This window comes from Ascaphus truei, chromosome 4 (assembly GCF_040206685.1).
Source record: "Ascaphus truei isolate aAscTru1 chromosome 4, aAscTru1.hap1, whole genome shotgun sequence".
Taxonomy (NCBI): Eukaryota; Metazoa; Chordata; class Amphibia; order Anura; family Ascaphidae; genus Ascaphus; species Ascaphus truei.
The window spans coordinates 365689744-365703058 of record NC_134486.1 but is presented as its reverse complement, the minus strand read 5'-3'; the positions used below and the strand labels follow the sequence as shown (position 1 = coordinate 365703058).

Here is a 13315-nt window from a genome sequence, read left to right as displayed (position 1 = left end):
TCTCTATAATCTCGCGCTCTGCCTCTCTATATATCGCGCTCTGCCTCTCTAAATATCGCGCTCTGCCTCTCTATATATCGCGCTCTGCCTCTCTATATATCGCGCTCTGCCTCTCTATATATCGCGCTCTGCCTCTCTATATATCGCGCTCTGCCTCTCTATCGGCTGCCTCTCTATATATCGCGCTCTGCCTCTCTATATATCGCGCTCTGCCTCTCTATATAATCGCGCTCTGCCTCTCTATATATGCGCTCTGCCTCTCTATATCTCGCGCTCTGCCTCTCTATATATCGCGCTCTGCCTCTCTATATATCGCGCTTCTGCCTCTCTATATATCGCGCTCTGCCTCTCTATATATCGCGCTCTGCCTCTCTATATATCGCGCTCTGCCTCTCTATATATCGCGCTCTGCCTCTCTATATCTCGCGCTCTGCCTCTCTATATCTCGCGCTCTGCCTCTCTATATATCGCGCTCTGCTCTCTATATCGCGCTCGCCTCTCTATATATCGCGCTCTGCCTCTCTATATATCGCTCTGCTCTCAATATCGCTGCCTCTCTATATATCGCGCTCTGCCTCTCTATATATCGCGCTCTGCCTCTCTATATATCGCGCTCTGCCTCTCTATATATCGCGCTCTGCCTCTCTATATCTCGCGCTTCTGCCTCTCTATATATCGCGCTCTGCCTCTCTATATATCGCGCTCTGCCTCTCTATATATCGCGCTCTGCCTCTCTATATATATCGCGCTCTCTAGCCTCTCTATATATCGCGCTCTGCCTCTCTATATATCGCGCTCTGCCTCTCTATATATCGCGCTCTGCCTCTCTATATATCGCGCTCTGCCTCTCTATATATCGCGCTCTGCCTCTCTATATATCTCGCGCTCTGGCCTCTCTATATATCGCGCTCTGCCTCTCTATATCTCGCGCTCTGCCTCTCTATATCTCGCGCTCTGCCTCTCTATATATCGCGCTCTGCCTCTCTATATATCGCGCTCTGCCTCTCTATATATCGCGCTCTGCCTCTCTATATATCGCGCTCTGCCTCTCTATATCTCGCGCTCTGCCTCTCTATATATCTCGCGCTCTGCCTCTCTATATATCGCGCTCTGCCTCTCTATATATCGCGCTCTGCCTCTCTATATATCGCGCTCTGCCTCTCTATATCTCTCGCTCTGCCTCTCTATATATCACGCTCTGCCTCTCTATATATCGCGCTCTGCCTCTCTATATATCGCGCTCTGCCTCTCTCTATATCTCGCGCTCTGCCTCTCTATATATCGCGCTCTGCCTCTCTATATATCGCGCTCTGAATCTCTATACATCGCGCTCTGCCTCTCTATATATCGCGCTCTGCCTCTCTATATATCGCGCTCTGCCTCTCTATATATTGCGCTCTGCCTCTCTATATATCGCGCTCTGCCTCTCTATATATCGCGCTCTGCCTCTCTATATCTCGCGCTCTGCCTCTCTATATCTCGCGCTCTGCCTCTCTATATCTCGCGCTCTGCCTCTCTCTATATATCGCGCTCTGCCTCTCTATATCTCGCGCTCTGCCTCTCTATATCTCGCGCTCTGCCTCTCTATATCTCGCGCTCTGCCTCTCTATATCTCGCGCTCTGCCTCTCTCTATATATCGCGCTCTGCCTCTCTATATATATCGCGCTCTGCCTCTCTATATATCGCGCTCTGCCTCTCTATATCTCGCGCTCTGCCTCTATATATCGCGCTCTGCCTCTCTATATCTCGCGCTTCTGCCTCTCTATATCTCTCGCTCTGCCTCTCTATATATCGCGCTCTGCCTCTCTATATATCGCGCTCTGCCTCTCTATATCTCGCGCTCTGCCTCTCTATATATCGCGCTCTGCCTCTCTATATATCGCGCTCTGCCTCTCTATATATCGCGCTCTGCCTCTCTATATATCGCGCTCTGCCTCTCTATATATCGCGCTCTGCCTCTCTATATCTCGCGCTCTGCCTCTCTATATCTCGCGCTCTGCCTCTCTATATCTCGCGCTCTGCCTCTCTATATCTCGCGCTCTGCCTCTCTCTATATATCGCGCTCTGCCTCTCTATATATCGCGCTCTGCCTCTCTATATATCGCGCTCTGCCTCTCTATATATCGCGCTCTGCCTCTCTATATATCGCGCTCTGCCTCTCTATATCTCGCGCTCTGCCTCTCTATATATCGCGCTCTGCCTCTCTATATATCGCGCTCTGCCTCTCTATATATCGCGCTCTGCCTCTCTATATCTCTCGCTCTGCCTCTCTATATATCACGCTCTGCCTCTCTATATATCGCGCTCTGCCTCTCTATATATCGCGCTCTGCCTCTCTCTATACTCGCGCTCTGCCTCTCTATATATCGCGCTCTGCCTCTCTATATATCGCGCTCTGACTCTCTATACATCGCGCTCTGCCTCTCTATATATCGCGCTCTGCCTCTCTATATATCGCGCTCTGCCTCTCTATATATCGCGCTCTGCCTCTCTATATATCGCGCTCTGCCTCTCTATATATCGCGCTCTGCCTCTCTATATCTCGCGCTCTGCCTCTCTATATCTCGCGCTCTGCCTCTCTATATCTCGCGCTCTGCCTCTCTATATATCGCGCTCTGCCTCTCTATATCTCGCGCTCTGCCTCTCTATATCTCGCGCTCTGCCTCTCTATATCTCGCGCTCTGCCTCTCTATATCTCGCGCTCTGCTCTCTCTATATATCGCGCTCTGCTCTCTCTATATATCGCGCTCTGCCTCTCTATATATCGCGCTCTGCTCTCTATATATCGCGCTCTGCCTCTCTATATATCGCGCTCTGCCTCTCTATATATCGCGCTCTGCCTCTCTATATATCGCGCTCTGCCTCTCTATATATCGCGCTCTGCCTCTCTATATATCGCGCTCTGCCTCTCTATATATCGCGCTCTGCCTCTCTATATATCGCGCTCTGCCTCTCTATATATCGCGCTCTGCCTCTCTATATATCGCGCTCTGCCTCTCTATATATCGCGCTCTGCCTCTCTATATATCGCGCTCTGCCTCTCTATATATCGCGCTCTGCCTCTCTATATATCGCGCTCTGCCTCTCTATATATCGCGCTCTGCCTCTCTATATATCGCGCTCTGCCTCTCTATATCGCGCTCTGCCTCTATATATCGCGCTCTGCCTCTCTATATATCGCGCTCTGCCTCTCTATATCTCGCGCTCTGCCTCTCTATATATCGCGCTCTGCCTCTATATATCGCGCTCTGCCTCTATATATCGCGGGCCTCTGCCTCTCTATATCTCGCGCTCTGCCTCTCTATATATCGCGCTCTGCCTCTCTATATATCGCGCTCTGCCTCTCTATATATCGCGCTCTGCCTCTCTATATATCGCGCTCTGCCTCTCTATATATCGCGCTCTGCCTCTCTATATATCGCGCTCTGCCTCTATATATCGCGCTCTGCCTCTCTATATATCGCGCTCTGCCTCTCTATATATCGCGCTCTGCCTCTCTATATATCGCGCTCTGCCTCTCTATATATCGCGCTCTGCTCTCTATATATCGCGCTCTGCCTCTCTATATATCGCGCTCTGCTCTCTATATCTCGCGCTCTGCCTCTTATATATCGCGCTCTGCCTCTCTATATATCGCGCTCTGCCTCTCTATATATCGCGCTCTGCTCTCTATATATCGCGCTCTGCCTCTCTATATATCGCGCTCTGCCTCTCTATATATCGCGCTCTGCCTCTCTATATATCGCGCTCTGCCTCTCTATATATCGCGCTCTGCCTCTCTATATCATCGCGCTCTGCCTCTCTCTATATCTCTCGCTCTGCCTCTCTATTATATCTCGCGCTCTGCCTCTCTATATATCCGCGCTCTGAATCTCTATATCTCGCGCTCTGCCTCTCTATATCTCGCGCTCTGCCTCTCTATATCTCGCGCTTTGCCTCTCTATATATCGCGCTCTGCCTCTCTATATATCGCGCTCTGCCTCTCTATATCTCGCGCTCTGCCTCTCTATATCTCGCGCTCTGCCTCTCTATATCTCGCGCTCTGCCTCTCTATATATCGCGCTCTGCCTCTAATATCGCGCTCTGCCTCTCTATATCTCGCGCTCTGCCTCTCTATATCTCGCGCTCTGCCTCTCTATATCTCGCGCTCTGCCTCTCTATATCTCGCGCTCTGCCTCTCTATATCTCGCGCTCCTGCCTCTCTATATCTCGCGCTCTGCTCTCTATTTCTCGCGCTCTGATCTCTATATCTCGCGCTCTGCCTCTCTATATCTCGCGCTCTGCCTCTCTATATATCGCGCTCTGCCTCTCTATATCTCGCGCTCTGCCTCTCTATATATCGCGCTCTGCCTCTCTATATATCGCGCTCTGCCTCTCTATATCGCGCTCTGCCTCTCTATATATCGCGCTCTGCCTCTCTATATCTCGCGCTCTGCCTCTCTATATATCGCGCTCTGCCTCTATATATCTCGCGCTCTGCCTCTCTATATATCGCGCTCTGCCTCTCTATATCTCGCGCTCTGCCTCTCTATATATCTCGCGCTCTGCCTCTCTATATATCGCGCTCTGCCTCTATATATCTCGCGCTCTGCCTCTCTATATCTCGCGCTCTGCCTCTCTATATCTCGCGCTCTGCCTCTCTTATATCTCGCGCTCTGCCTCTCTATATATCTCGCGCTCTGAATCTCTATATCTCGCGCTCTGCCTCTCTATATCTCGCGCTCTGCCTCTCTATATATCGCGCTCTCCTCTCTATATCTCGCGCTCTGCCTCTCTATATATCGCGCTCTGCCTCTCTATATATCGCGCTCTTGCCTCTCTATATCGCGCTCTGCCTCTCTATATATCGCGCTCTGCCTCTCTATATCTCGCGCTCTGCCTCTCTATATATCGCGCTCTGCCTCTATATATCTCGCGCTCTGCCTCTCTATATATCGCGCTCTGCCTCTCTATATCTCGCGCTCTGCCTCTCTATATATCTCGCGCTCTGCCTCTCTATATATCGCGCTCTGCCTCTATATATCTCGCGCTCTGCCTCTCTATATATCGCGCTCTGCCTCTATATATCGCGCTCTGCCTCTATATATCGCGCTCTGCCTCTATATATCGCGCTCTGCCTCTATATATCGCGCTCTGCCTCTCAATTTATTGCGCTCTGCCTCTCTATATATCGCGCTCTGCCTCTCTATATATCGCTCTCTGCCTCTCTATATATCGCGCTCTGCCTCTCTATATCTCGTGCTCTGCCTCTCTATATATCGCGCTCTGCCTCCCTATATATCGCGCTCTGCCTCTCTATATATCGCGCTCTGCCTCTCTCTATATCGCTCTCTGCCTCTCTATATATCGCGCTCTGCCTCTCTATATCTCGCGCTCTGCCTCTCTATATATCGCGCTCTGCCTCTCTATATATCGCGCTCTGCCTCTCTATATATCGCGCTCTGCCTCTCTATATATCGCTCTCTGCCTCTCTATATATCGCGCTCTGCCTCTCTATATATCGCGCTCTGCCTCCCTATATCTCGCGCTCTGCCTCTCTATATATCGCTCTCTGCCTCTCTATATATCGCGCTCTGCCTCTCTATATATCGCTCTCTGCCTCTCTATATATCGTGCTCTGCCTCTCTATATATCGCGCTCTGCCTCTCTATATATCGCGCTCTGCCTCTCTATATATCGCGCTCTGCCTCTCTATATATTGCGCTCAGCCTCTCTATATATCGCGCTCTGCCTCTCTATATATCTCGCGCTCTGAATCTCTATATCTCGCGCTCTGCCTCTATATATCGCGCTCTGCCTCTCTATATCTCGCGCTCTGCCTCTCTATATCTCGCGCTCTGCCTCTCTATATATCGCGCTCTGCCTCTCTATATATCGCGCTCTGCCTCTCTATATCGCGCTCTGCCTCTCTATATATCGCGCTCTGCCTCTCTATATATCGCGCTCTGCCTCTCTCTATATATCGCGCTCTGCCTCTCTATATATCGCGCTCTGCCTCTCTATATATCGCGCTCTGCCTCTCTATATATCGCGCTCTGCCTCTCTCTATATATCGCGCTCTGCCTCTCTATATATCGCGCTCTGCCTCTCTATATATCGCGCTCTGCCTCTCTATATCTCGCGCTCTGCCTCTCTATATATCGCGCTCTGCCTCTATATCTCGCGCTCTGCCTCTATATATCGCGCTCTGCCTCTATATATCGCGCTCTGCCTCTCTATATATTGCGCTCTGCCTCTCTATATATCGCGCTCTGCCTCTCTATATATCTCGCGCTCTGAATCTCTATATCTCGCGCTCTGCCTCTCTATATATCGCGCTCTGCCTCTCTCTATATATCGCGCTCTGCCTCTATATATCACGCTCTGCCTCTCTATATATCGCGCTCTGCCTCTCTATATATCTCGCGCTCTGAATCTCTATATCTCGCGCTCTGCCTCTCTATATATCGCGCTCTGCCTCTATATATCACGCTCTGCCTCTCTATATATCGCGCTCTGCCTCTCTATATATCTCGCGCTCTGAATCTCTATATCTCGCGCTCTGCCTCTCTATATATCGCGCTCTGCCTCTCTATATATCGCGCTCTGCCTCTCTATATATCGCTCTCTGCCTCTCTATATATCGCGCTCTGCCTCTCTATATCTCGCGCTCTGCCTCTCTATATATCGCGCTCTGCCTCTCTATATATCGCGCTCTGCCTCTCTATATATCGCGCTCTGCCTCTCTATATATCGCTCTCTGCCTCTCTATATATCGCGCTCTGCCTCTCTATATATCGCGCTCTGCCTCTCTATATCTCGCGCTCTGCCTCTCTATATATCGCGCTCTGCCTCTCTATATATCGCGCTCTGCCTCTCTATATATCGCGCTCTGCCTCTCTATATCTCGCGCTCTGCCTCTCTATATATCGCGCTCTGCCTCTCTATATATCGCTCTCTGCCTCTCTATATATCGCGCTCTGCCTCTCTATATATCGCGCTCTGCCTCTCTATATATCGCGCTCTGCCTCTCTATATATCGCGCTCTGCCTCTCTCTATATCTCGCGCTCTGCCTCTCTATATATCGCGCTCTGCCTCTCTATATATCGCGCTCTGCCTCTCTATATATCGCGCTCTGCCTCTCTATATATCGCGCTCTGCCTCTCTATATATCGCGCTCTGCCTCTCTATATATCGCGCTCTGCCTCTCTATATATCGCGCTCTGCCTCTCTATACCTCGCGCTCTGCCTCTCTATATATCGCGCTCTGCCTCTCTATATATCGCGCTCTGCCTCTCTATACCTCGTGCTCTGCCTCTCTATATATCGCGCTCTGCCTCTCTATATATCGCGCTCTGCCTCTCTATATATCGCGCTCTGCCTCCCTATATATCGCGCTCTGCCTCTCTATATATCGCGCTCTGCCTCTCTCTATATATCTCGCGCTCTGCCTCTCTATATATCGCGCTCTGCCTCTCTATATATCGCGCTCTGCCTCTATATCTCGCGCTCTGCCTCTATATATCGCGCTCTGCCTCTCTATATATCTCGCTCTGCCTCTCTATATATCGCGCTCTGCCTCTCTATATATCGCGCTCTGCCTCTCTATATCTCGCGCTCTGCCTCTCTATATATCGCGCTCTGCCTCTCTATATCTCGCGCTCTGCCTCTCTATATCTCGCGCTCTGCCTCTCTCTATCTCGCGCTCTGCCTCTCTATATCTCGCGCTCTGCCTCTCTATATCTCGCGCTCTGCCTCTCTATATCTCGCGCTCTGCCTCTCTATATATCGCGCTCTGCCTCTCTATATATCGCGCTCTGCCTCTCTATATCTCGCGCTCTGCCTCTCTATATATCGCGCTCTGCCTCTCTATATCTCGCGCTCTGCCTCTCTATATCTCGCGCTCTGCCTCTCTATATCTCGCGCTCTGCCTCTCTATATATCGCGCTCTGCCTCTCTATATATCGCGCTCTGCCTCTCTATATATCGCGCTCTGCCTCTTTCTCTCTCCCTGACATCTGCTTCTTAACCATTTCTTCAGGCTATTCCCCATTGCAATATGAATAAGCAATTCATGCGAAGACTCGCGCTGCACCAAGTTTCATGGCAATGCTAGACGTGCTAATCCTGTCCTGCGATTCTTGAGGATATGGTTAACAACTAAAGTTTGTTGCACATCGCCCCTTTGGACGATTCTGATTATAATTCATGCGCTTGCCCCGTTTCCTAGGTCTGTAAATTCTCGCTTGGAGAAGACCATGAAGGAGCTGGATGAAGAGGTAAACCCCACGTATGACTTTCTGCGGCCCGTGTTCTTTTCCTGCCCTCGGTTTCCGATGCCTCAGGCTTTACTGTTGAAGTCGTGTGTTAAATGAGTCAATACAACAACATATCTGGAGCATATCAGAGTAACTATGGGGTCAAACAAATAACCCAGGAGTGTGGGCAACATTCATGCGTCATCGTCTATATTAGAAGTGATTTGATTAAAAGTAGACTTAGTAGAGCTCTACTTACAAGTCGTCCAACATACAGTTTACTGGTGAGACGTTGGGGTGCGTTATATGAGAACACGGGACGATATCCCACAGCGTTCCACACAGCGAGCGTGAAGGGGGACACGACTGTCATATCAGTATAAAAGTCTCATCTAATAATGAATGCTATTAAAAGTTATAAGGAAAAATACAAGCAGTGACACATCGTGAGTTTTGCTCCAAGAAAGGCGCTCTGACAATGTTGGATGTTCTTGCCGGATTTCACGAATATCCAGGTTCACAATGGGTAGAAAGTAAAAAAAAAAAAAATTCACATTATGTGCCCGTGTCGTTACCCGAAATCCTTGTCTGCCGTTGAATCAAGCGACCGTAATGTGAAACGGGTTGTTTTGTTGTTAGAACATATAAGCAACCCCACAAGTCTCATAATGTGCCGGTTTCTTCTGGTTTTGTACTTCTCATTTACAGGCAAATTCTAGGAAGAACCTGGAGTCCACCAGCAGGCAGCTGGAGCGGGAGAAGGCTCTTCTGCAGCACAAGAACGCCGAGTACCAAAGGAAAGCGGAGAACGAGGCCGAGAAGAAACGCGGCCTGGAAAATGAGGGTAGGTGTCCGGCAGCAGCATGTGCCAACAGCAATAATGCAATCGGAATGGGAAATGGGGGCGAATGTACGAGAGACGGATTATATACGCTTACTACGAGAGACGGGGGAAAGCTATGAAGCGTTTAATAAGGCCTGGGGCATAGTGAATTGAAGCTCGCTGAGGCGGGCTGAGCAGATGCACAAAGCCCCTGCATCTGTCATCAGCGCGGCTATAGTTTCCCCCTCCGCATGCGCGCTGATGTGTGCGGAGGCTCAGAAACTTTGCCGAGACAGGCAGGTTTCAAATTTGCAGCTCGGGGAAGCGGAGGAGCGGTCACGTTCCGCTCCCATCCAATGGGAGCGGGGGACTAGGCCCGCTTCCCGCTCCGCCTCCTGACACGCCTCTGCTCCGCCTCCGCCCTGCCCCCGCCCCGCCCCCAGAGCACGCTCACTGCCTCGCCTGCAAGGACAGGAAAAAGCTCCATTTTGGAGCAGGCGAGGCAGAGCAGGAGCGCGGCTCAGCGCTGTTTAATCCTCTATGTCCCAGGCCTAAGAGAGAAGCAGGCTTTAGACATTGTGTCTTTAGACATTGTTTCACCCGGCAGTAAAAGGGTTTGAATACATAGCGGCCTCTTGGCAAAGCAGTGTAAGTAAGTGGCGGTGAGGACGGGAAAGGAATTTAACCTGCTTAGTTTGACAAAGTTGATGATCAAAAAAAAAGAATAGGCGAAAACAAGCTTTAATTCATCAAAATGTTATTTCTTGAGCTCTCCGCCCTTTCATTTGATGGCGATCTTTATTTTAGACAATAAATGTAGGATATAACATTTCAAATTAAGTAGTGAAAAAAGGGCTGAAAACGGTTGGCTGTGTCGCCCTTATTTTTGACTATTTTTATTTATGTGCAAGACAAATTATTCACACTCCGTCCACATTTTGTGTCATGAAAATGCAGTACTGTAAATATATTGTACAGATGTAGCAGATGTTATTGCCCTCTGTAATCGCGTGGGTTACGGAGAAATAACGTGAGAAATGCCTCGCGCGTTAAATATCGTGCTAGCGGTAACGGGCGCAGTTGGTATTTTTTATGTGTGCTGATTCCTAGTTGGGAAAGGACGAGATGGATCCGAGATGAGCAGGTGGGCAGGTTAACAAGCAGTGAATTGGAGCTGCCGATACCTCGGTGCAGAAGAGTTCTTTCTACTATCTTTTTATATCGGTTATAGGAAAAACAGAGTGCCTCATTTAAATATAGCAAAGGCTTGGAAATGCAAAGTTAAAGGGGCATTGCCTCTTGCCTGATTTTACTTGGTTTTTGTTTTAATAAGTGCAGCAGTTCCTTGCCTTTACGGCAATTCAGTTGTCTATTTATTTATCAAATGTTTTACCAGGAAGTAATACATTGAGAGTTACCTCTCGTTTTCAAGTATGTCCTGGACACAGAGTTATGATGACAAATACATGGGTACATTAAGTGAGCGGGGTTGTGCATTATATACAAGACATTGCTTGCACAGTAAGAGATACTATCCAAGCTGCCGATCGAACGGCGAGAGTCATGCTTCCCAGGAAATCAATATGGCCACCTATTTCAAAAGCGGAAGTGGTGTAGCTTCCTAAACACTTGCTGTAGCGACCCAAGGAAGCTTAATACATTAACAATCATTAAGTAGGGAAACCAAAATACAATACAAATGCATTAAAGTAATATCTAATACTACACAACTGAATGAAATGTAAAGTTAAGGGTCTCTGTGTGTGTGTCAAGTATGGTTTATTGATTTATTGTTGCAGTGAACAGTTTGAAGGATCAACTTGAAGATCTAAAAAAGAGAAACCAAAGCTCTCAAATATCTAACGAGAAGATGAATCAGCTCCAGAGACAGGTGAGCAGCAACTTGCGTAACCTCCTGATTCCATTTCACTTTCTCCTGCACAGCGAAAGGACGAGAACCTGACAAACCTTTTCGTTGTCCTCGTTTTGTCCCCAGTTGGACGAAGCCAATGCTCTGCTGCGCACGGAGTCCGATACAGCGGCCCGGCTGAGGAAAACACAGACGGAGATGTCCAAGCAGATCCAGCAGCTAGAGACCAACAGCCGAGAGCTTCAGGATAAGAGTTGCATGCTGGAGAACGCCAAGTTGAAGTTGGAGAAGGACTTCATTAACCAGCAGTCCGCTCTGGAGTCTGAGAGGCGGGACCGCACACACGGGTCGGAGATGATTAGCGACCTGCAAGGTACAAGCTGCCAGTCTTGTTTCACATCCTGTACCCCAGTGTTCAAAGAAGGCCCAATGCACATCCAATTTGACAAATTATTTAGTTCATTTATGTATTTTCTTCTCACAAGTAATGGTCATTTTAGTTCGATCTCTTGGCCAGAAATATGTTAAGCCTGCCGCCACGGTAGACTTTTTCAGCTGTTTTATTCATGTGCGCCTTATATTTCCTCCACTACATGGAGAAAAGAGGAAACAAAAGAATGATATTGTCCATAGCATGAGTCGCAGTACCCCTCCTCACTTCATGGTGTGGTGTACTGTAGGAAATGGGCCTACACCTTAAATCACCTTATTTATATATATATATATATATATATATATTTCTTGTAGAAAGGGAATTACCTAGCCGTATTGCCATCATACAATACAGGGAGTTGGCCTAGTAACTCACCTTAAACCCTTAGTAGTAACTAGGAGAAATGACCTTACCCGTAGTCTATGATTCTCTTCTGGGGCTTTTTTGGACAGGCTACAGTAGTTTGCAGTGTGTTCTGGGTAATCTTTGGAAGGTCCCAATAAACACTTCTAGGTCTCTGTTTCAATAGAAGATGCTATAGAACGTATTTGAAAACTAAACCATTCCAATTAGTCTTTTTTTTCTGCAGTCTGATCTTTCAGTGAGCAGAAAACAAACATGTCTTTGTTGCTTTTAAGCACTATATATTAGCGCCTGTGTTTAAGCACTATATATTAGAGCCTGTGTTTAAGCACTATATATTAGAGCCTGTGTTTAAGCACTATATATTAGCGCCTGTGTTTAAGCACTATATATTAGCGCCTGTGTTTAAGCACTATATATTAGAGCCTGTGTTTAAGCACTATATATTAGAGCCTGTGTTTAAGCACTATATATTAGAGCCAGTGTTTAAGCACTATATATTAGCGCCTGTGTTTAAGCACTATATATTAGCGCCTGTGTTTAAGCACTATATATTAGAGCCTGTGTTTAAGCACTATATATTAGCGCCTGTGTTTAAGCACTATATATTAGAGCCTGTGTTTGAGCACTATATATTAGCGCCTGTGTTTAAGCACTATATATTAGAGCCAGTGTTTAAGCACTATATATTAGAGCCAGTGTTTAAGCACTATATATTAGAGCCAGTGTTTAAGCACTATATATTAGAGCCAGTGTTTAAGCACTATATATTAGAGCCTGTGTTTAAGCACTATATATTAGCGCCTGTGTTTAAGCACTATATATTAGAGCCTGTGTTTAAGCACTATATATTAGAGCCAGTGTTTAAGCACTATATATTAGAGCCAGTGTTTAAGCACTATATATTAGAGCCAGTGTTTAAGCACTATATATTAGAGCCTGTGTTTAAGCACTATATATTAGAGCCAGTGTTTAAGCACTATATATTAGAGCCTGTGTTTAAGCACTATATATTAGCGCCTGTGTTTAAGCACTATATATTAGCGCCTGTGTTTAAGCACTATATATTAGAGCCTGTGTTTAAGCACTATATATTAGAGCCTGTGTTTAAGCACTATATATTAGCGCCTGTGTTTAAGCACTATATATTAGAGCCTGTGTTTAAGCACTGTATATTAGAGCCAGTGTTTAAGCAGTATATATTAGCGCCTGTGTTTAAGCACTATATATTAGAGCCTGTGTTTAAGCACTATATATTAGAGCCAGTGTTTAAGCACTATATATTAGCGCCTGTGTTTAAGCACTATATATTAGAGCCTGTGTTTAAGCACTATATATTAGAGCCTGTGTTTAAGCACTATATATTAGAGCCAGTGTTTAAGCACTATATATTAGAGCCTGTGTTTAAGCACTATATATTAGAGCCTGTGTTTAAGCACTATATATTAGAGCCTGTGTTTAAGCACTATATATTAGAGCCTGTGTTTAAGCACTATATATTAGAGCCTGTGTTTAAGCACTATATATTAGCGCCTGTGTTTAAGCACTATATATTAGAGCCTGTGTTTAAGCACTATATATTAGAGC

General features: G+C 47.2%; 1 protein-coding gene across 5 annotated transcripts in view; it reads left to right on the top strand.

The window, feature by feature from the left end:
• The window catches only part of ROCK2 (Rho associated coiled-coil containing protein kinase 2), a 231759-nt gene that overhangs the window by 159778 nt on the left and 58666 nt on the right, over positions 1–13315 (top strand). For all 5 annotated transcript variants that reach the window (XM_075598366.1, XM_075598367.1, XM_075598365.1 and 2 more), the window contains 4 exons: positions 8212–8260; positions 8948–9083; positions 10862–10953; positions 11059–11305. In XM_075598366.1, coding sequence (XP_075454481.1) covers positions 8212–8260; positions 8948–9083; positions 10862–10953; positions 11059–11305 — 524 coding nt within the window. The remainder of the gene's footprint in view (positions 1–8211; positions 8261–8947; positions 9084–10861; positions 10954–11058; positions 11306–13315) is intronic.